Source organism: Sapajus apella, unplaced genomic scaffold, assembly GCF_009761245.1.
Source record: "Sapajus apella isolate SASKATOON/1434 unplaced genomic scaffold, GSC_monkey_1.0 scaffold100, whole genome shotgun sequence".
Lineage (NCBI taxonomy): Eukaryota > Metazoa > Chordata > Mammalia > Primates > Cebidae > Sapajus > Sapajus apella.
This window is the reverse complement of record NW_022437040.1, coordinates 4,227,752-4,249,381: the sequence shown is the minus strand read 5'-3', so window position 1 is coordinate 4,249,381 and position 21,630 is coordinate 4,227,752. Positions and strand designations below refer to the sequence as shown.

Below are 21,630 nucleotides of genomic sequence, written 5' to 3'. Positions count from 1 at the left end.
TGGCAACCACCAATCTGTTTCCTGTTCCTGTAATTTCCTTTGTGTTTCTTTATATTCTCATTATAAGAAAATTTTCCTTTATATCTACAGTTCTTAAACTTTAGGATCAGAATCCCTGTTTTATTCTGTAAGTCATGTAAATGGACTCACACTATCTGTAGCCTTTCAAGTCTGGCTTCTTTCACTTAGCATAGTGCACTGAGATTTATCCATGCTATTACATGAAATGGAAGTTTCTTCTGCTTTCTTGCTGAGTAGTTTGTACAGATGCACCATAGCTTATCTATCCACTAACCAGTTAAAGGACATCTGAGCTGTTTTCAGTGATTGTGATGAAAGCTGCTATAAACGTTCTGGGACAACTTTTCATGTAAACCTAAGTATATTAATCTGCTCAGGCTGCTATAGCAAAATACTACAGACTGCGAGATTTAAGCAACAGAAATTTATTTTCTCATGGTCCTGGAGGCTGAAGTCATAGATCAGGATGTTGGCAGGGCAGGCTTCTTCTGAGACCTCTCTCCTTGACTTGCAGATGTCATCTTCTCTCTGTGTGTCCATGTGGTCATGGCTCTGTGTATACTTAGCAGTTCTAATTTCAGCATGCTTTATGTCTGGTAATTACCTAACATAAACAGCAGTAAGAGTGTCCTGATTTGTATATGTGGAGAAACTAGCTAAGCCATTAAGATCTGTTTGAGGTTCAATCCCCTCTTCTCTTTTTTTAGTTGCAGACAGGGACTCATTCTGTCGCCCAGGCTGGAGTATAGCAGCATGACCTCAGCTCATTGCAACCTCTGCCTCCTGTGTTCAAGTGATTCTCCTGCCTCAGCCTCCTGAGTAGCTGGGACTATAGGCATGCACCACCACATCCAGCTAATTTTTTTTTTGTATTTTTAGTAGAGTCGGGGTGTCACCATGTTGGTCAGGCTGGTCTTGAACTCCTGACATCAAGTGATCTGCCCACCTTGGCCTCACAAAGTGCTGCAACTACAGGTGTGAGCCACTGTGTCTGGCACCCACTTTTCTTATAAGGACACCAGTTATACTGGATGAGGGCCCACGCTTAGGACCTCGTTTTATCTCAATTACTTTTTTAAGACCGTATCTCCAAAGACACACATATGCTGAGGTATTGGGGGTTACGATTTGAACACATGAATTTGGGAAGGGCACAATCCAACACATATCATTAAGTTTGCATTACTCTAGAGATGGGACTGCTGGACCATATGGTAAATGAACTTTTAACCTACTAAGAAGCTGCCAAAATGTTTGCCAAAGTTGCTATGGCATTTTGCATTCTCATGAGCAGTGTAGGAGAGTTTTAGTTGCTACATATCCTCATCAGCACCTGATATTGCCAGTTTTTCAAAATCTTTTAACAGATATCTAGTGGCATCTCATGGTGGTGTTAGCTTGCATTTGCCCTGCTGACTACTGATGCTAAGTATGTTTTCCTGTGTTTTTCTGGGGCATCCATACATCTTCTTTGGTTAAGTGTCTATTTTTATTCTTATTCAGCCACTTCTTCTGCATCTTCAATTCTCTGTGATAGCTGTCCCTCAGATCCTGAAATTCCATCTGTCCTTCATTTCCCTGTCCATCGTCTTCTGTTTTCAGACAGAATAATTTCTGTCTTCAAGGTCATGGACTCTTTCCTCTGTCGTCCACATTAAGTTACTTCAATGAATTTGTTGATTTCAGATACTGTATTTTTCAGTTCTATAATTTCTCTTTTTTACAGTTTCTACTTCTTCTTAAGGACTTCCTATCTTTCAATTCATTATGAGAATATTTTCCTTTATATCTACAGTTCTTAAACTTTAGGATCAGAACCCCCTTGAAAATCTTTCAGAAATATAAACTTCTGGGCTTCTAAAGTTTCTGATTCAGTTGATTGTAGGTGGAGCCAGAGAATGTGTATTTATGACAAGTGCCCAGGTGGTACTGAGGCTGCTGGTCTCATGACCGCACTTTAAGAACCACTGCTTTACATTACGCTTAGTTACAATGAGGGATTGAAAATACTTGTCTTGTAATTCCAACACCTGGATCACGATGGGTTTAGTCTATGCTTGGTTTAGTCTATGTTGATTATCTTTTCTACTGAGAATGAGGCTGATTTTCCCATTTGTCTTGAGCAATGTGGGAATTAAAGAATGGATATTTTAAATGTTACGTTGTGGAGACTCTAGATTATGCTATATTCCTACCAACAGTGTCGACTTTTCTATTTTAGCAAGCAATCATCTTGGTTAGACTGAAACTTCAGACTGTCTCTTAAGAAGCAGCTCAAATTTCAATTGAGTTCAGCTTTCCTAGGCTGTTTGGAGCCTTCCTGGTACCTACATGATTCAGGGATCACCCCAAAAACCTGGACAGAATTTACACATAGAATCTGGGGTCCTGGCTCTCCCCTGTCTAAGTCTCCCCTCACTTTCCAGGATTGGTGGTTGATCAAATTTTGTAATGTGGTTCATCAGGCGAGAGAGACCATGAATTTTACATCCCACATGTTGCCAACTGTGGCTGCCCTGAAGTAAAAGTCTGAAAAAATGGGACAATTCCCCCATGCTATTATTCCCTTCTTCTAATCTCCTGTTCCCTTCGAAATACGCCTGCTTTTCTTCATGTTCCACTACCCCCAAATAGTGATTTTGGGTCCTATGTCCAGACTTTAGAGCTGCTCTATGTGCATGCAGAAGGGTTGACTCAGTCTGAGCTTATTTGGCCAATACTGAAAACATTATTTTAAAATAAATACGAAAATTTCCCAAATTGCCAGCTACTATAAATTGTCATCAGACATGTTACAATACTCTGGATCTATGTATTTATAGATACCAAGATAAACAGGTTCCTGTAAGTAACAGAGACTACTACTTTTTGTGACTAGTGGAAATAAATCAAGGTAATCCACATTTATATGTCTTTTTCTAAAACTTAATTTGAAAAACACAATTATATCTTTATGTAACCTGAAAAAAAAGTGATCCAATGCTTGTTAAGAAATCAACTGGGTCCATGCCCTTACATTTCTTTGGAAATAGGAATCAAAGATCTTCTAGGTGGGCTATGTGTTTCTGCAAGTCACTCTGCTTCACCCGTGGCTATTATGTATTGAGCTTCCTTCTGAAAATACAACTCCATCAGCCACTTGAAAAGCCTCTAAATAAGTTAAAATGCATTTTATCCTTCTTAACAAAGGAATGCTTCAACCACATAACCTATTTTCATTTCAGTCCACTGTTTGAGCGTAATTTATAAAGGATCAATAGCAAAACTGTTACCTGTGAGTTTATTTACCAAGCATTTTACTGTGTCGATCCCTTTCGTAACAGTCTCTGTTAAACATCTCTGGGGAAATGTCTTCCATGCATCCAATTCCACACTAGCTCTCCTCTAATACACAGGAGATGTGTGATTAAAAAATGAAGTCGTAATATGGATTCCATTAAGGAGCACTTGTAGCAAGCTAACAAATTCAGCAAAGCACCACCAATGCCATGCATACATCAACAATCCTGTCTATTACATAAACAGAGCGACAATCCTGTTACATAAACGGAGCACCAGAAACAAAGGCATTCCTATGCCCACAAATTCATCCAAACAGAGAGCACCTTGGTAGCCAAATCCCGAAAACTCAGAAGCCACCTGGGAATGTGGTGCCTTGCTCTACCATTCAAACGCATGTGGACAACTCCTGGCTGTGAATGGGAAGAGAGGGCGATAAAAAGAAGCTATAGTGGGACTCTGTTGTCATAGAAGAAATCACTCTTTAAATATAGAATGAAAGGGAGAGATAAGGCTTTTCTTCCAAAGGCTAATGATCCGGGGAAGGAATATTTCTCTTTGTACCTTGTCAGGTACAAAGCACAATCTAGAAGGGGTTTTAGGGTGCTACGAAATGTTTCCATGGCCCTAAATGAAAGCAGACAAGCCAGCAGATTCTGTGACTGTGACATCAATATGGTGAGAAGTCAAGACAGCACAGGATGTCAAAGCTTTCAGAGTTCACCAGCTGTGGTCTTTGTTGGGGCACAGCTATGCAGCCAACCCTGTCACCTAAACACACGCCACTCGATTCTTCAAGATACAGAGAAACTACTCTTGTGCAAGGCAACATCATTCAGTGGCAATCCTGGGGAAAGCCAGGACCGGGAACCCCAAAAATTCGAGGTGTAAATTCTGCCTAGATTTTTGCGGGCTCCGTGGATCATGCAGGTGCCCGGCAGGCTCCAAGAAACCTAGATAAGGCGAGAACTCAACTGAGATTTGAGCTACTTCTCAAGGTGGTTCAATCACAGAAGGATCCTTGATTTCCAACCTTGCTGCTGACGTGCTTCTGTACTTACAAGTACCAGCTGAACCAATCAGCAACCTACTGAATCCTCCGAAATCTGATTTTGACTTACACTGACTTTTGAACTTCTGTCTATTCAGACACTCCTTTCTCGCTTCATTTTTCATATTGTTATGTGAAGTGTGCAATGACAGGTGCAGTGGGAACGAACCTGCAGCTCCTGGAGTGCATGCTCAGCAAACAAGTCTCTGACCTGCACGTGCTTTGCACTGCTGTTACAGACCTCAATTAAGAGGAGACTATAATCTTTTTGTCTTAACATAAATTAACTTTCCTAACTGAAAGTACATTGAACACAGTAGACTATACATTTAAGCCTAATTCTTAAAACAGAGGTAAATGATGTCTCTACTCACAATTCCTAGGGTTGATGAATTATTGATAATTTTGTAAACTACAGTCATCATGTACCGCATAGTGACGTTTCAGTCAATGATGAACTGTGCATACAATGGTGGCCCCATACGATTACATGGTTATGCCACGCAACCTGGGCTATGTGGTATAAGCTATACCATCCAGGCTGTGGATGAATCTCAAAGCTATAAGTAGGATAGGCTATGCCATCTAGGCCTGTGTAGGTACAAAGCACACTCTATGACATTCACGTAACAATGAAGTGGCCTGATGATGCATTTCTCAGAATATACCCCCATCATTAAGCAACGCATGACTGTAGTTTATAAAATGACCTCCTATAGTGCTGTAAGTACATGCATGTGCACACACACGCACACACACACACACACACACACATGCTCATTGCTACTTTATGTGCCACAAAAATCCTATTACTATGTTCCAATAAGCTCTATATGAACAGGTAGTAGCTTAAAGTAAGCAAAGTACACAACTTACTAGCACCTTACTGGACATCAAAGAAAGTACTAAAGCCATCAAAATTAGTAAGACTGTATTTTAAGACTAGGCCTCAGGAGCAAAGGCTCTCCTCTCCGTGGGCTCGTGGATAAGACGCTACACAGCAAGTGTTCCTCTAACAGGCACAGGAGGCCAGCCGTCCACCAAAATGCGTCCTCTTCCCCCCAGAGTCCAGAATAGCAGCTGAGCAGCAAGCCCAGGCAGGACCCACTTCCTGGCCTCACCTGTGACCTGGTGCAGCCAAGCGAGGAGCTCCCAGCAGTGGAAAGTAAGGAGCAGAAACATACGCTGCTATCAGGCTGCGGTCTTTAGAACCAGCGACACCTTCTCCTTCATCCCTTTTCCTTCTGCTGGCTAGGTTACTCACCATGATGAGAACCACCTACTAATCAGGAAAACCCTGGGCTCTTCTGTAAGTGAGACTTGGCCATCACCCTTTAGCATGTTCCAGCCACTGTGCATTTATTAGTCAATTTGTTAGCACAGACCAGCATCACCCTAGCAAATGCACAACCTGAAAGCAGGGCTTTCCAAAAACTACATTTTGTAGTTCTCCAGTGCACGGTAATACTCCAACCTTGCTTCACCAATAAAAAGCAAGTTATAAAACTTATGATAAACAAAATCTATGATTTGTTAAAATTAGGTAAGAGAGAAGCTTCTTACATTTCGGAAGCAGAAGGGAGGGGCTTCCTGCGCCCCATGCTGCTTGTGATAATCCGCCCAGTCGAAGTCCTGGCCAGAGTAACCTGCAAATGACAAAACACAGATAAAATAACATCAATAAAGCAAAATACCAGACGGATGAGCAAAATCAGAAGGGGTGCAAGTTTAGGCCACCAAAAGATAATGTCCTCTGATGCCTAACAGTGCTTCAGGTTCCATAAGTTCAGATGAAATATTCTGGAAAAAATAAAGTACTCAACACAGGTAAAAACAGAACAAAACAAAACAAACAAAAAAAACATCATTAGTATAACACAGTATCTGAAGCCAGGTGCAGAATGGTGGAACTCACCCGCGGCAGCTCCTGCCAGTGGGGGATTTGCCATAAGGGAGAAGAGCTAAGCCAGGATATGACACGAACCACATTCTCACCACTCACTGTGCAGAAATAGATAATGACATCTCCCTTCATGGGAAACCTGAGGTCATGGGAGCTTACTTTTCAGTGTCTTTATGGAAAACGTGAGGTTTTATTGGGGAAAACTAAAGAAAACAAAACAGCACCAGGGAGGACTTTTTAAAAAGTAACAGAAGGTAGAGAACAGGGCAGCAAAGAGTAGCGGGCTTGGAGAGAAAGCCCCCAGAGAAATGAGGGGAGGGGAGGAAGGCAAACGTCACCCTGGGGCTGTCCTGCTGAGGCTGAAGAAACCTCAGAACTGCAGGAGGCAGGCCTCTGCTGGAAGCTCTGGGGGTGGTTTGCAAATACAGCGAAAGGCATCTGAACAAAACTGTTCATGCACACTGAATGTAACCAAACACAGAGCCCACTAAAGTAGCTTTTTTCTTTCTTTCTTTCTATTTACTTCATTTGGAGGGGGGAAGATGCAACTACATAAATGTCCACCACGAGCACAGCAAGACAGGAAAATAGGTGAGAGAATAGAGGTCTGAGTTATACGTAAGAAAGGCATAACCCAGGGAGGAAAATGCCTCTTAATGGGAGTCTGCTCGGCAAAATCAAACCAAGGAACAGACAAGGAAAAGGGAGTATGGTGTTAAGATCTTTCAGTAAACAAGCAAAGGAAATACAGTCCAACTGTGATTAACTGAAGCGTGTAAATGTCCCTCGTATTTTTATTTATGGTGCTCTCTACTGAAACCTACGTAAAGTAAATCTATAGGGGATTTCTTATGTTTTTTATCCAAATCCCTCAGTTTCTTTTCCCCATATTATCACAGATTGTATGAGTGCAAATTATTTATTTATTTATTTATTTTTTTGAGACAGAGTCTCACTCTGTTGCCCCGGCTGGAGGGCAGTGGCATGATCTCAGCTCACTGCCACCATCCTGGTGAAATCCAATAGGATTTCACCATGTTGGTCAGGATGGTCTCCAACTCCTCATCTCATGATCAGCCTGCCTTGGCCTCCCAAAGTGCTGGGATTACAGGTGTAAGCCACCACGGCCAGCCTGGAAATTCTTTATTTAAGAAACTCAACATACTAAAGATACTAGTTGCTTCCACTTACATTCCCGAGCAAAAAATAGGAATTATCTTCATTAAGCAAGCTCAATATATCCTATTTTTTTTAAGATGGGAGGGTGAGGGTTAACCAAAAAAGCAGCTGTCCTTCTCTGGTCCCAGAGACTGACCCGTGACCTTCCTACATCCTCTTGACCATCAGCGGCAGGTCCCCTTCTTTCTTAAGACAGCTGTTTCATTCTATAAAGACTGACAATTCTTTCCAGCCACTTTCAAAGAGGTTTTTTGGAGTTCTTCCACCTGCCCTTTTTCCTGCCATTCTCTCCAAAGCTCTCCTCCAGCTAAATGGCTCTTGCATCAGAGGTTTCTGGACAGGACCAAAGCCAACTTTCTTCTGAACCTTTTTAAACACAACGAAACACATCTCACAAACAAGGTAATATAACGTGAGTTTCTCTACACTTAAGAAAGCCCTCCATGTTACGCACAGTTTCTCTGGAGCTGTCTGGATCAGAGCCTCACATTACTGTAGAAGAATTAGCCTCAAGACATGTCAAACAGAGAAGTTTCCTATGAAGACAAAGGGCCCAGAACTAGAGAAGAGGATATCTGGGTTTAAGACCCAGCTCTGCCAGTAATGGGATGGACCCAGCAATAAGTAGATTAAATCTGCTGTGCCCACTTTCCTCATCCACAAGTTCACAAAATAAAGAGAAAAGCATCGGGGCGCGATGGCTAATGCCTATAATCCCAGCACTTTGGAAGCCCGAGGTAGGCAGATCATGAGGTCAGGAGTTTGAGACCAGCCTGACCAACATTGTGAAAACCCATCTCTACTAAAAATACAAAAATTAGCCGGGCATGGTGGCTCATTCCTGTGATCCCGGCTACTCAGGAGGTTGACACAGGAGAATTGCTTGAACCTGGGAGGCAGAAGTTGTAGTGAGCTGAGATCGTGCTACTGCACTCCACCCTGGGATACAGAGTGAGACTGTCTCAAAAAATAAATAAATAGAAAAGCTTTTAGGTCCCTCTGCTATTGCATTCTATGACTCAGACCCACCATTACTAATTATTTTACTTTTGCTACTGAGGACTTTTTCCCCTAACTCTCCATGGTTAATTCCCTTCTCTGCTCCTAGAAGAAAAGCATCATGCGGCTGGATAAAGAGCAGTTACCTAACAAGGCATTCCTCTAAGAAGACCTCATGACTCCATCCGTGAAGACAACTCTCTGTAACACAATGATCCCGTCTGTCTGGGGTTTTGGAAGAGGGACTTTGTTAAAGTCAAGATCTCCAACTTGGAAGTCACCGCTATTCCCTACACAGAGACATTAAGCTGTGCTTTCTATAGCTAACTTCTAATGAGCATCAACCTATCCTATAAAATGTCATGTCCCGTTTTCTTGGACCTGCATTCAAGCCTTCCATGTATTCATCCATTCCTCCACACTCTGTCTGTGGAGAGCCATTTCTAATCTGATCATTTCTAGGTAAAACCAAGTCTTGCTGGGTATGTTCGAAGCAACAGTTAATTTTTCTGCCTCTAGAACACACTCATTTCCTTGACATTCAAACAGCTAAGACTCCTCCTTCCCCTCCTCCTCCTCTTCAGGACCTTTACTCACTTCATCACTTAAAATTCTTTTTCTTTGGGCTGATAATGAGCTGTCTTTGTCAGGCAGTTTTGTGACAGCTCAGAAAATAACTGCGACATAAAAACAAATTGCTGTGGATTGTGTAATAGAGACGACAGGGTCAATTATACTCATTAATCAACGAAGACAGAACAAAAAGTACCAAGGCTTAACTGTGGCCAGGAAAACATGTTTTAAACCTGGAGGGAGGGAAGAAAATAGCAGAGGGGAGAAGAAAATGAAAGAAAATGAAACCCCTTAGGCAATTAAAATTTGCAGCAAGCTGCCCTGAGAGACTGTTGAACCACAACCATTAGATTTATTTAAGCTTTTATTAGTGTTTATTCTGAATGAAGTTCCAACCCTTACAGGTCCAGAAGGGAAGAGGTTGATGAGCCATTTCCCTCAGATACAAATTAATTGACATAAAACAGCTCTATTTGCACACATTATTATTGGCAATGCACATGGATAATTCTTTGGAAAAACTATTTGGCCATAAAAAAGTTCCTGCCCTTTGACAAATCCATTTCATTTCTGGGAACTCATCCCATAAAAATGACCCCAAGAACTGAAAAAGGTGTTGTACATGAAGACGCTTATGGCATTATGATTGTAATACTGGAGAAAAAAAAATGAAAAAAACCTTCTGTTTAGTAACGGGAAATGACATGAGACTTCTCCAACTATGTGGAATGCTGCACAGGCATGAAACTGCAAGCAGTTAAAAAAAATCATAAAAAATAACTGCTATAGCTTTAGATGAAAAGACTGCTATAAATATACACAGAATTATTAGATTTGTATAAAAATATGCAAAGATGAAGACCAGAGAAAATGTACAAAAAACTTAATAATAAATATTACAATACTTGTTTGGTGGTAGGACTCTTGGCTACTTACTTTCTTCTTTGACATCTTTGTATTTTTAAGTTTTCAACAGTGATCATAAAATATCAATAAAAAATTATGCCAAAACATAGAATCTTTGTTCTATTTTAAATGATAATTAAGGCATCGGTTGATCAACCCCTGTTCAGCACATGGAATACACCATGACTGCCTCCCCTCAGCCTTCCCCCAGCTTTACATTTGCCACTAGAATCCTGACTTTATCCAGTTCCTGGAGAAAGTGAATTAGGAGAATCTTCAGACACTCATGGTGGGTATATGCCCCTTTTTGGAGGCTTAAGACAGGGGTAGGGGAAGAGTTTACAGAAAAAAAAATTCTCCCTCTAACAAAAGAGATATGCAGGAATAAAAACTCTTCTATCCTGAGTGACTATGAAAAAAACATATACGATCTTACTAAAAAACAAAAATAGCAAAGGAATATCATGTTTGCTATCTGCCTGGCTGGCAAAATGAAAAACAACACTAAGAATCCACCATTCTAAAGGCTGTTAGAAAGCAGGTACTCATGTGTTTGTGGTTGGAGTGTAACTTTAAAAACCTACCATCGATGTCAGTTTGGTAACCTGTCAAAATCCTCAGGAGCGCGTCTGTCCTCCAGCCCAGCCATGAGTTCATGCATACACTCACTCATTCAAAACTCCTGCCCAACTGCTGGGTGCAGGGCAAGGGAACCAAACCGACAAAAATCCTCCTAACTCTCCAAGCTTACATTTCGGGGAATAGAGACAGGTAAGGCACAAATCTAAAAAGTCAGATGATCACAGGTGTCATAGAGAAAGTGGGCAGGGCACATAAGGAGAGCCACCCTTGTACACAGAGCTCAGAAGATGAGTGCCGGGCAAAGGTGTGGAGGAGCTGAGAAAGCCAGGCATGCAGCAAGCCAGAGGCAGAGAGTTCAGGGCCAGGGACCTGCAACTGCAGAAGCCCAGGGGTGATTCTGGATGGCTCCAGGGTCAGCAAGAAGGACTGTGGGGCCAGAGCAGAAAGGCAGGTGTGACCGGAGCAGGAATTCCATTCTGAAGACGACAATGGCACAAACATTTTACATACAGCAGTGAATTAAAAACAAGAAACAGCACTTTGGGAGGCCAAGGTGGGCAGATCATGAAGTCAAGAGATCGAGACTATCCTGGCCAATGTGGGGAAACCCCGTCTCTACTAAAAATACAGAAATTAGCCGGGTGTGGTGGCACACGCCTGTAGTCCCAGTTACTCAGGAGGCTGAGGCGGGAGAATCGCTTGAACCCGGAAGGCGGGGGTTGCCGTGAGCCGAGATCGTGCCACTGCACTACAGCCAGCCTGGCAACAACAACGTCAAAGAAGCAAGAAACAGAACAATGAGGAAATGTTTAAATAAACTACCAACAAATCATGGGCCTCTCCATGGTCACTTAGGAATAAGTATTTTGGCATGACACAACTTAATAAATCATTTCGAATCCACTGTACAAAACAGTGGATTCAAAATGATTCAACAGATATACAAAGTTGCGTATCTAAGGAAACAAATCTGAAGGAATATATACCCAAAATTATTTCATCAGAATAGGATTATTGTAACAAATATATCTTCAGACTTTTCTACTTTTTCAAAATGTTAATGAATGAGTATGGATAAATCTGTTATTTTAAAAATTCTGCAAAAAACTCTTAAGTCCTGTAAAGCAATAACTTTCTAAAACAAGGAAATGCGCTTATTCAAGCGCCTTTCACTTGAGTCTCCAGTTTGCCCGATTCTGCTTACTTGCTGATAAGGATGGACAAGTTTCCAGCGACTGCTGGGGGTAACTGACACACAGCCTGACGCCGATAAGACAGGAAGGTAAAAGCAAGGAAGGACGCAAACCCAGAGAGAGAAGAAAGGAGGCTCTGAGAGGGAACAGCTCCATAGAGAGATCTTCCCCACCCCAGAGAATGTTTACTCTATTAAATGTTAGAAGAACATGTGTAAATAGCAAGTCAATTTAGCTTTCAGTTCAACCCCCCTTGGAAAAGTGATACAATCATCTTCAAAGTCAGCAAATACCAGGACCCAGATATGTGCACAAATGTTGACGCAACAGAACCTAAGTTCTAAGAACAGGTTCTCAGTCCTTTCCCAGAAAATTTCAGGACTCACAGAGCAGCACTTTGGGGCATTTTTGCAATGCCTTACTCTTCCGATTGAAAGCTGATCTTTCTCCTTTCAAGCCCAAGTTTTGATTGTTTTTGAAGCAACCAACATTCCTTGAACGCTCACTAAAGCCACACGCTCTGTGGCATTCTTTTAGGGTATGAATGTCCCATGGCCCAGGCAGGGAGGCAAGATCACACAGACCTCAGCTGGCAGAACTGGTCCTGGGAGCCAGTCTGTCTATTCCAGAGCACGACTTGCCCAATATTGCCTCCATCTGTTTCACAAAGGAGTTTCTTCTGTACATTGCAGGCTGACAGGCAGGACAGCAAAAACAGAAGTGACTGACTAAAGCATCTGTTCTTGTCCATGCTGTTTGATAAAAAACTACAACCTCCCTCTTGAAATCTTCTAGCTACGTCCATATTCTTGGGTGATGTTCAATTTTAAGCCCTCCCTGATGCTGATCTTTAAAAGTGACACTTTCATTCATTCTCAACTGAGTTATTCTGTGTTTTTATGTTCATGGAACAGTGCAGGAAAAACACAAACAAAAAATAAGGAACAAGAAAATAAACAAGACAATTAGCATAAGCACCAGCCATACCACCCTCCTTATCTTTTAAAACGTTACATTGAGAAGTACTTAATCTTGATCATGGTATGACACTTAATATACTCTCTGCTGAGGGAATGTTCTACATGTTATTTTGAATTATAAACATGTTAGGGGACACTGGTATGTGCCCAGGATGGGGTCTAACATCATATAAATATCAGCTGTAAATGGCAAAAACATCTTACGGATCCTGAAGATTGAAGTGAATTAAGGGTAAATGTGAAAGATTCTTAAGTTTTCAACAATCAGAAATATTTTCAGATATTAAAAATGACCCAGAGAATTTTACTCTCCCAACTATTTTTAATCAAAAGTGACCTTTTTGCTCAGGAATGAATCAGAAAGCTAGAAATGAGACTTGCTTCCAAGTCCAGTAGCCGGGTAAGGACGATCTGACAGTCTCCCTGTCAGATATCAAATATCAAATATCAGATGAAATACATTTTTTAAAAATTACATAGCTCAACTCAAAAGAGAAGAAAATCTCCAGACACCAAAAAAAAAAAAAAAAAAAAAAAAAAAAGAAAGAAAGAGCCCAGAAAGCCAGAACTGAGCAGCGCAGCAGTTCACAGAGAAGAAGACAGCCTGGCTCGAGGAAGATGAGCAGGAGGACCCGAGGCTACTTTCTTCACCTGGCCCCAGGGAATGGCCTGGTCTATGAAAATAGAACCAGACAAACTAAGCTGACTGGATCGGAGAGGCAGCAGAGATGGGCTACCTGCCTGGGCTTCTGAAGAGGAAAAAAGGAGATCCATGAAATTCCCTAGGCCGGTGGCACACACGGATGTGGGGTCCAGCTTTCCAATTCCGTGGGACACAGACTGAGAAATTAATATCAAATTCAGTCACTCATTCCTTGAATAACTGGGGACACCTTCATGGACCAGACATTGGTTTTGGTGCTGAGGATGCGGCAGTGAACAAAAGAGATTAAAAAAAAATCCTTGACCCTATGAGGTTTATTTCCTAGTGGGCAAACAGACAGTAACAAATAAACATAGATTGAAGAGATTATTTCAACACAGGGCATATGGAACTGCCTCATAAATAACAACCATCATTGAAATTGATTTACAATCAACAATCACAAACCACATAAGGAAACTAACCAACTCAAGAGAGGGCCAGAGAAATTGACTTTAAAGCAAAATGCCTTACCAGGAAAAAAGACAGAGTCCAACAGTCTAATGATCCTGAATCTGAACACCTTAACACAGCTTCTAACATGAACACCATACACTACATACCACAGAGCACACACAGACACACACCACAGACTTACCACATATACACGTCACATATTAGACACAAAGACACACACATCTACCACACATGCACACCTACACACACACACACACACCACATATACACCATGCACAAACATATCCCTCACAAAAACAAAGAGATGCTAGCAAATCCTCAATCTCAAAATGATATTTTAAAGTACCATTTGGAAATTTACAGAACAAACAGATAAAAATATAGTGAGGATATAGAAAATCTGAATAATTCAATAAATAAACTTGACCTGACCAAATGATGTGACAATAAACTTGAAAATGCAGTTAAAACAGACAATACTGTAAAATACATAAATGGTTACCCTGACTAAACTTATATTCACTAAAGGAAATAAATTCATACTCAATAAAACACTAACAATACCACCAGCTCCAGATAGGTTTATAAAATAGTTTTACCAAAGTTTCAAGAATCACATAAGTTGTATCTTACACAAACTGTTTTTTGAGACAGTTTAGAAACGTAGCTAGATGTGACATAAATATACAAAATCAGTGGTATTCTCTTATACCAGCTGACAACCAATAAGAAATGAAAAGAAATCCCATTCACCACAGCAAGCAGAAGGATAAGGTATCTGGGAAATATTCCAACAAAAAATTGCAAGTTATAAAAAGATAAAAGAAAAAGTAATTTTTCCAAATTAGTCTATAAATTCAATGCAATGCCAAAATCCAGTGGGACTATAGAACCTTACAAACTGATGCTAAAATTCATGTATAAGAATGACCTGTCAAAAATAACCAAGAAATTTTGTGGAAAAAAAAGAAAAAGTGACTCAATTAATAGATATCAAGACTATATTATTATAAAGTAATAGCAATTTGTTCAGGGCTATATCAACAGACTGATGAGGCAGAATAACAAAGAACAGGGTAAGAGTCACCCCCATACAGGGATGGATCCATGACAGTGGTCCCATTATAAATCAAAGAGGAAACAGCAGACCATTCAACAAACGATGTAGAGACAAGGGTGGAAATAGAAAATGCAATTCAATTCAAGCGAGAAAAATAAGAAAGTTTTCCTTCCTCATGCCAATACAAAAATCAATTTCAAGTAGGTTACAGAGCTAAACATGGAAAAGTAAAACTGCAAGAGTTTCAAAGAAAACACATCAGTAGGAAGGAATTCTAAAGATATATAAACAATGGATTCAGGGAAAGATGGCTGCTTGACTACATTATAATTTACTACTTCAATATGCCATAAAAAATCATTAAAAAGCAAAGAAACAAGCCAGACTAGGTTATTATATGTGTGTGAAGCGCACTGCTGAGAAAGGATTCATTTTAGAATATATGAACTAGTTCTACAATCAACAGAAAATGGGTTAAAGAAGAAAACCACAAATGGCCAATAAGCATAGGATGCAATGCTCAACCATCCTAGTGATCAGGACCACCCAGTGAAACAAGGAGATCCCCTTCACTCCCCTCAGAGAGGCCATGCTTAACCCTGGGAATATCACAGAACAGTAAGGGTAACACAAAATGGGAATGCTCAAACACCATGTTAGAAACGTAAACTGACACATCATAGAGAGTATTTGGTACTATCTATGGAATTTCAGAGATGTCCCCTGAAAGCACCTCTCACACTTGGGGACATTGGATGTAGACTTGAGGATCATTTGCAATAGGGAAAACTGGAAATCCCTTCCATGTTTACCAATAGTAAATGGGATTTTCAAATATTACAGTATATTCATAAAGCAAGCAAAATGAATAATCTCCATGCCCCAACATGGAAAAGAATCTGAAAAAATGTTAATAAAAAGCTACATAAAGATATGCATAGCACATTATATATGTCTATAGTTAGATATTTTAATTTGACTGTAATAAAAACAATGATACAATGATACTGGTCACGCATAAACAGAGAAGCCTGCACAGTCATGTCGTAAAAGCATGTAATCTTTAGGGGGATGCTCACCTTGTGGAGGATGAGGGGAGAAGAGCTAGGGGTAGAAGAGAATGGGGAGAGGGCTTTCAGTTCATTCAACTTCAGCAAACACCTACCCAAGTGCCACCCACTGTTCTAGCTACTGAGGATGAGTGACGAGTGACTGACAAACACCCTTGCTGTTCTGGATCTTTCATTTTAGTGGGGAGATGAATGAAAAACAGATAAACGAGAGGTATATTATTACTTATTCGTGTACTGCATGATAAGGTCTGTGATATACTGCAGGGAAGGAGATGCAAATGTTGGGGGTGGCGGTTTGCTATTGGTACTGAACAGGGAAGCCCAGAAAGATGACTTCAAGCAGGTAGCACTTGAGCCAAGACTGAAGCAGGCGAAGGGCATCTGCGCAGAAGGAACAGCAGGTGCCACATCAAGGAGGTGACGGTGAGTGGAGCAGACTGAGTGGGGAGTTAGGAGAGGAGGCGGGACAGGGCAGTGGAAGTCGGCATGGCTGGGAGCTGTAGGCTGTTGCCATAGTCTTGATGTGGACACTGAGTGAGGTGGAAGGTGCTGGACAGTCTGAACAGAGAAGGGACCTGTGGTTTATGTTCTAACATGATCAATCTGATAGCAGTGGTGAGAGTCCCCTGAGTAAGATGAGGGGCCACTACAGGAACTAGGTGAGACTCACTGGTGGCCCGGGACAGGTGGTCATGAGGAGAAGCGGTGAGGTTCTGAAAATGCGGACAGGAGTCCCTGATGGGTGAGGTATGGGGTGCGAGAAATAGAGGACTTAAGGATGACTCGATCTTCATTATGCCCATAATGCTTTCATGTTTCATATTTCACTGTTGAAAAACGCGAGTCAAACAAGGCAGAATGTTAGCATCTGTTGAAGCAAGGTGGTAGGGCCCTGAGTGTCTGTCTTATATGTTATTTTCTGCTCCCTTTGGTATGTTGAAACATGAGTGACCAAATGGATTAAGCTCATCAGTCAGTATCTGAGATTTTTCTTTAGGAAAAGAGAATACCACTTAGGGTTCTCTGCTTTGTGTCTCAATAATACTTAAAATGCATCTTTACTTCCTAAATTGTATTAACATTTTATGTGTCTATTAAATGGTCAGCCTAACAGAGGCAATTCAAAGTGCTAACACAAACCAATTACTTCAGCCTTTGCTCACATCTTTTACAGCAGAAATTTAAAGGCTGAACATTTTCTTCAAAAGTTCCTGGGTGGAACCTTTCCTCTACTAATTCTACAACTAATCTTTGATGTTACAACAGAAAAGTTAATGAAATAATTTTAAAATAGCAAGTCATGGCTGATGACCCATACACATTTTGGCTTAGGTGATCTATTTACCTGCTGATCACTTTTCATAGTGCCTATGAAATTGACTTGCTGTTTATTGGGTTTAAACTAATTGGGTAAAATCTCCAAGGTGTTATCTTTTGCTTACCAGGAAAATGCTTACTACATAGAAAGTCACACTGAAAAATTCCTATCCACTCTAGCTCACTTGTCCCTAAGGTGTGAGGACACATTTTTTTTTAAGTAGGAACAGAGTTGAAACAATGTAATAAAATATCTGTGTTCCTTGCATATCTCTTTCCTACACCACCAGAAGTCTTTCAGTCTTTTTTTCATTTCATCAGCTGCTTCTCAGCCTCTTTTTGGAATTGAGCAACATATTGTAACTGTAAGCAGCATTCATGCTTTTAACAGAAATCTGGACAAGGCAATCCATTCATAGAAAACACACACACAGGAAAACATCTGAAATCACTTGGCAATATGTATAATAAATCCAACATATTCTACGTGTAAACCTAAGAATTTAATTTAAACACAACAACCTTTTTTTTTAAAGCTTCTAATTACATACATTCATAAAGTGAAGAACAGTGTTTGAAACATCTCTACAGCATGACTCTCAATCCTACTGTTGAGATTAAGATGATGTGCAACCAACCACCTCAAAAGGAAACTGTAAAACGTCACTACCACAATCACCACCACCACCTCCTCTAAATGCTCATTGTTTAATTACAAAAACAAATATACTGCACTCTCACAAGAGAGTAAGGCAGTCCATGAATGAAGCTATGACTGTCTTATAACCACAGACCCTTGTAAAATTATTCACCAAAATTGTAATTCTCTGCTGTGGCATACTGACCATTTGAATCATGTAAAGCCATGGTCTACCGACATGAGTTAGGTTGCTTTAGGCCCCCCAAACTCTCTAGAACTACTAAAAAGGGTGAATGTTAACAAGATACCAGCAAGACAGAACAGCAGTGAAGTGTGGATATGGCTGTGTAGAAAAAGCACTAGATTTGGAATCTTAAGGCTGGGGTTTTTAAACCAACACCTCTACACCAGGATTTGAAAAGTCATTAAACACAACCGAGCCTCCATTTCTCTAGGTATAAAATAAGTAAGGTTGTTGAAATCATCTTTAGGATCCTTTTCATTTACAAAAACCCTCCATTTTTAATAATATATGTTTATTTTTGAATAGTACTTTTATTTAGATCAAAAAAAGATAAAAATAGTATTGTTACACGTCATGTCTACCTTCATCCCTTATGCCATGCTCCCTACTGCTGTCCTCCATACCCCAAACACCAGTAATTATTCTCATTAGTTTCTTATGTAACCACAGAAATATAAGCAAACACTAATATATACTGTCTTGGTTCTTCTCTAACATAGCAGGTGTCATACGATACTTACTGTACCATTGAGATACTATGTATCTCTGAGAGCCTTCTACATCGGTTCAGAGACTTCCCTCATTCTTTTTGACAGTGGCACAGATTTCATTAGATGGATCTCCAAAGTCTACTTAACCAATATCCTACTGATAAATACTTGAATTTTTTCACTCTTTGGCTATTACAAATAATGCTGCAAAAAATAAACTTTTATGCAGATGATCTCTACATTATAACTTAAGGAGAAATTCCCAGAAGTGGAATTACTGAGTCACTGGGAAAATGCATCTAAAAGTTTAACAAAATCTGCCAAATTGCCTTCCACATAGCTTGCGCTTTTCTGCACTCTCAATGGCAATGTCTGAAAATCTTTATTCCCCCACCTTCTCACTAAGCTGAGGTTCTCCTGTTCCTTCTCCTTTGGATTTCTATCTCATATGATAAGCAGACACCACTTCAGTGGTATTTCTCTTCATTTGTGTTTCTCTTATTATGACGAGTTTGCCCAAGAGTCATTGAGTTTCTTATATTGTGTGCACTTCTGAGCTTATTTCTTGTCCATATCCCTGTAAGTTGCTTGTCTTTTTCTTATTGGTTTACAAATAAAAATTCTATTTCAAGAAAACATTCCTGAACTAATGATATTTACCACATTCTTGAGTAATATTTGGCTGTGTCTCTACCAAAATCTCACCTTGAATTGTAACTCCCACAATTCCCACATGTCGTGGAAGGAACCTGGTGGGAGGTCATTGGATCATGGGACAAGTCTTTCCCATGCTGTCCTCATAATAGTGAGTAAGTCTCATAAGATCTGATGGTTTTAAAAACAGGAGTTTCCCTGCATATGCTCTCTTTTTGCTTGCTGCTATCCACATGAGATGTAACTCATCACCTTCCACCATGATTTTGAGGCTAACCCAGTCACAAGGAACTGTAATCCATTAAACCCCTTCTCCTGTATAAATTACCCAGTCTTAGGTATGACTATATCAGCAGCATGAAAACAGACTAATACACTCAACTAATGATATTTACTACTTACTGAGTGCTTTAATGGTTTAAAAAAGAGTTATAGTTTCTTACTGGAAGGTATTAGCCACCATTACTCAATATTCTACTGATGTGTAGTATGTATTTGTATATAATATCCGTGAAGAAACATTCTTTTGAGTTTTTGAAAAGACAATTTTGCTTTCAATAAGAGAAAGGAATGGTTTGGAAGAATGCATGAAGATAATTCCACCTCACCAAATATCACAAATACTTAGATAAAAGAGAAGAAATGATCATCATAACTAAATATTAAGTATAAAAAAGTTTAAAATATAAAAATACTTAATTTTATATCTTTCTACAGTCCTTTTATTGCATGTTTAAGAGTTCAATTACATTAATGTAAAACAATTTTACTTAGTATCATATTTTATGAGAATTTTACTTAATATCACTTAATATCATAAAATTCAAGTATCCAAATAGACACATCCATTTTCCTAGTGAACTTCTAAGCTATGTCAATGATCTTTTTATGTAATTCATAGAAAATGTATTTTAAAATTCTGAAAACATTGACAACTATGAAACCTCTGCCATAATGGAGTGATCAAGCAGCTGAAATGCTGATAGAAATACTTTTCCTTTTTTTCACTCTGTGAGGAAATATCCAACCATTATAAAATTCTTAAATGTAAATAGATCCTAATACTATGGAGGAATTAGAAGTCTAACCAAGTAGCATTTACATATCTAGAAAAAGTTTTCCTTCAATGACACAGGACCCATTCTCCACATATACTTCCATGAGACAAGTCCAAAGAAGCAAAAGAAGACGGCCCACAGGGCTTTCAAACTCTACTGCAGCTAATTCCACAGCAGGGAAGGACTTCTCACCCACTACCAATAGGTGGTTGAATACATGACTCCTGCAAGGCCATATTAGAGGGATGGGAATCCTTTGACTTTTATCATTTTAACTCTGCTGGTCACCTGAGGACTCCCACAGATGTCTCCACTGGACAGTCTTGAAAAAGGAAGTGGTGACATGGCTCAGGATGCAAAGCCAGTGTGTACCAACAGAGAAGCAAACACCAAGGCTTCCTGGAGCCCTCACTGCTACCAGGTGACACAGTCCCAGGACCCAAGCTCTGCCTGGAGACCTACAATCCAAGTGACTTTGGGCAAGTTATACAAGCTTTCTGTGACTCAGATTCTTCATGGTTCATTTTGAAGAGTGAATGAATTAGGCATTAAAAACAGTGAGTGGTAAACAGTATAACAGTTCTGTGGAAGTTCACCATATACCATTAGGCCGAATTCCATGACTACACAACTTTAACCTGAGCAGTCAACAGCTGAAATGGAAATATTCAAAAGCATCTCCTCTGTAAGGACAAATACAGGGGAAAATGAAGATGAAGGCCCAGCAGAATACAGTTATAGTAAAGGTAAGCAGGCACGGCACCATTAAATCATGCAAATAGCACGACGAGGCCACCAGGCAAGGTGGGACTTAACCAGTGTGGGAATTGGATGATTTTCCCAGTAAGGTTAATGCCCCAAGCAATCCAATCCCCGACAATCTGGAAAGGTTAGTACAAAACCCCTTATTATTTCAGGTTTTCTGTTAAAATCCTCCCCAATAAGTTTAATTTTCTAATCTTTTTCTAATTTTCTTTTTCTTTTCTTTTTGAGACAGAGTCTCACTCTATTGCCAGGCTGGAGTGCAGTGGTGCAATCCCAGCTCACTGCAACTTCCGTTTTCAGGTTTCAAGCAATTCTCCTGCCTCAGCCTCCCGAGTAGCTGGGACTAGAGGCACGCACCACCACACCCAGCTAATTTTTTGTATTTTTAGTAGAGATGAGGTTTCACCATGTTGGCCAGGATGGTCTTGATTCTTGACCTCAAGATCCATCTGCCTTGGCCTCCCAAAGTGCTGAGATTACAGGTGTGAGCCACCACGCCCGGCCCTCACCTCTCATCTTACTGCTTTCTTCCTGAATAAACC

At 40.2% G+C, this 21,630-nt stretch overlaps 1 protein-coding gene across 4 annotated transcripts in view; it reads right to left on the bottom strand.

Moving 5' to 3' along the window:
• SFMBT2 (Scm like with four mbt domains 2) overlaps positions 1-21,630 on the bottom strand; it is a 241,820-nt gene that overhangs the window by 61,050 nt on the left and 159,140 nt on the right. For all 4 annotated transcript variants that reach the window (XM_032258157.1, XM_032258158.1, XM_032258156.1 and 1 more), the window contains one exon: positions 5,915-5,997. In XM_032258157.1, coding sequence (XP_032114048.1) covers positions 5,915-5,997 — 83 coding nt within the window. The remainder of the gene's footprint in view (positions 1-5,914; positions 5,998-21,630) is intronic.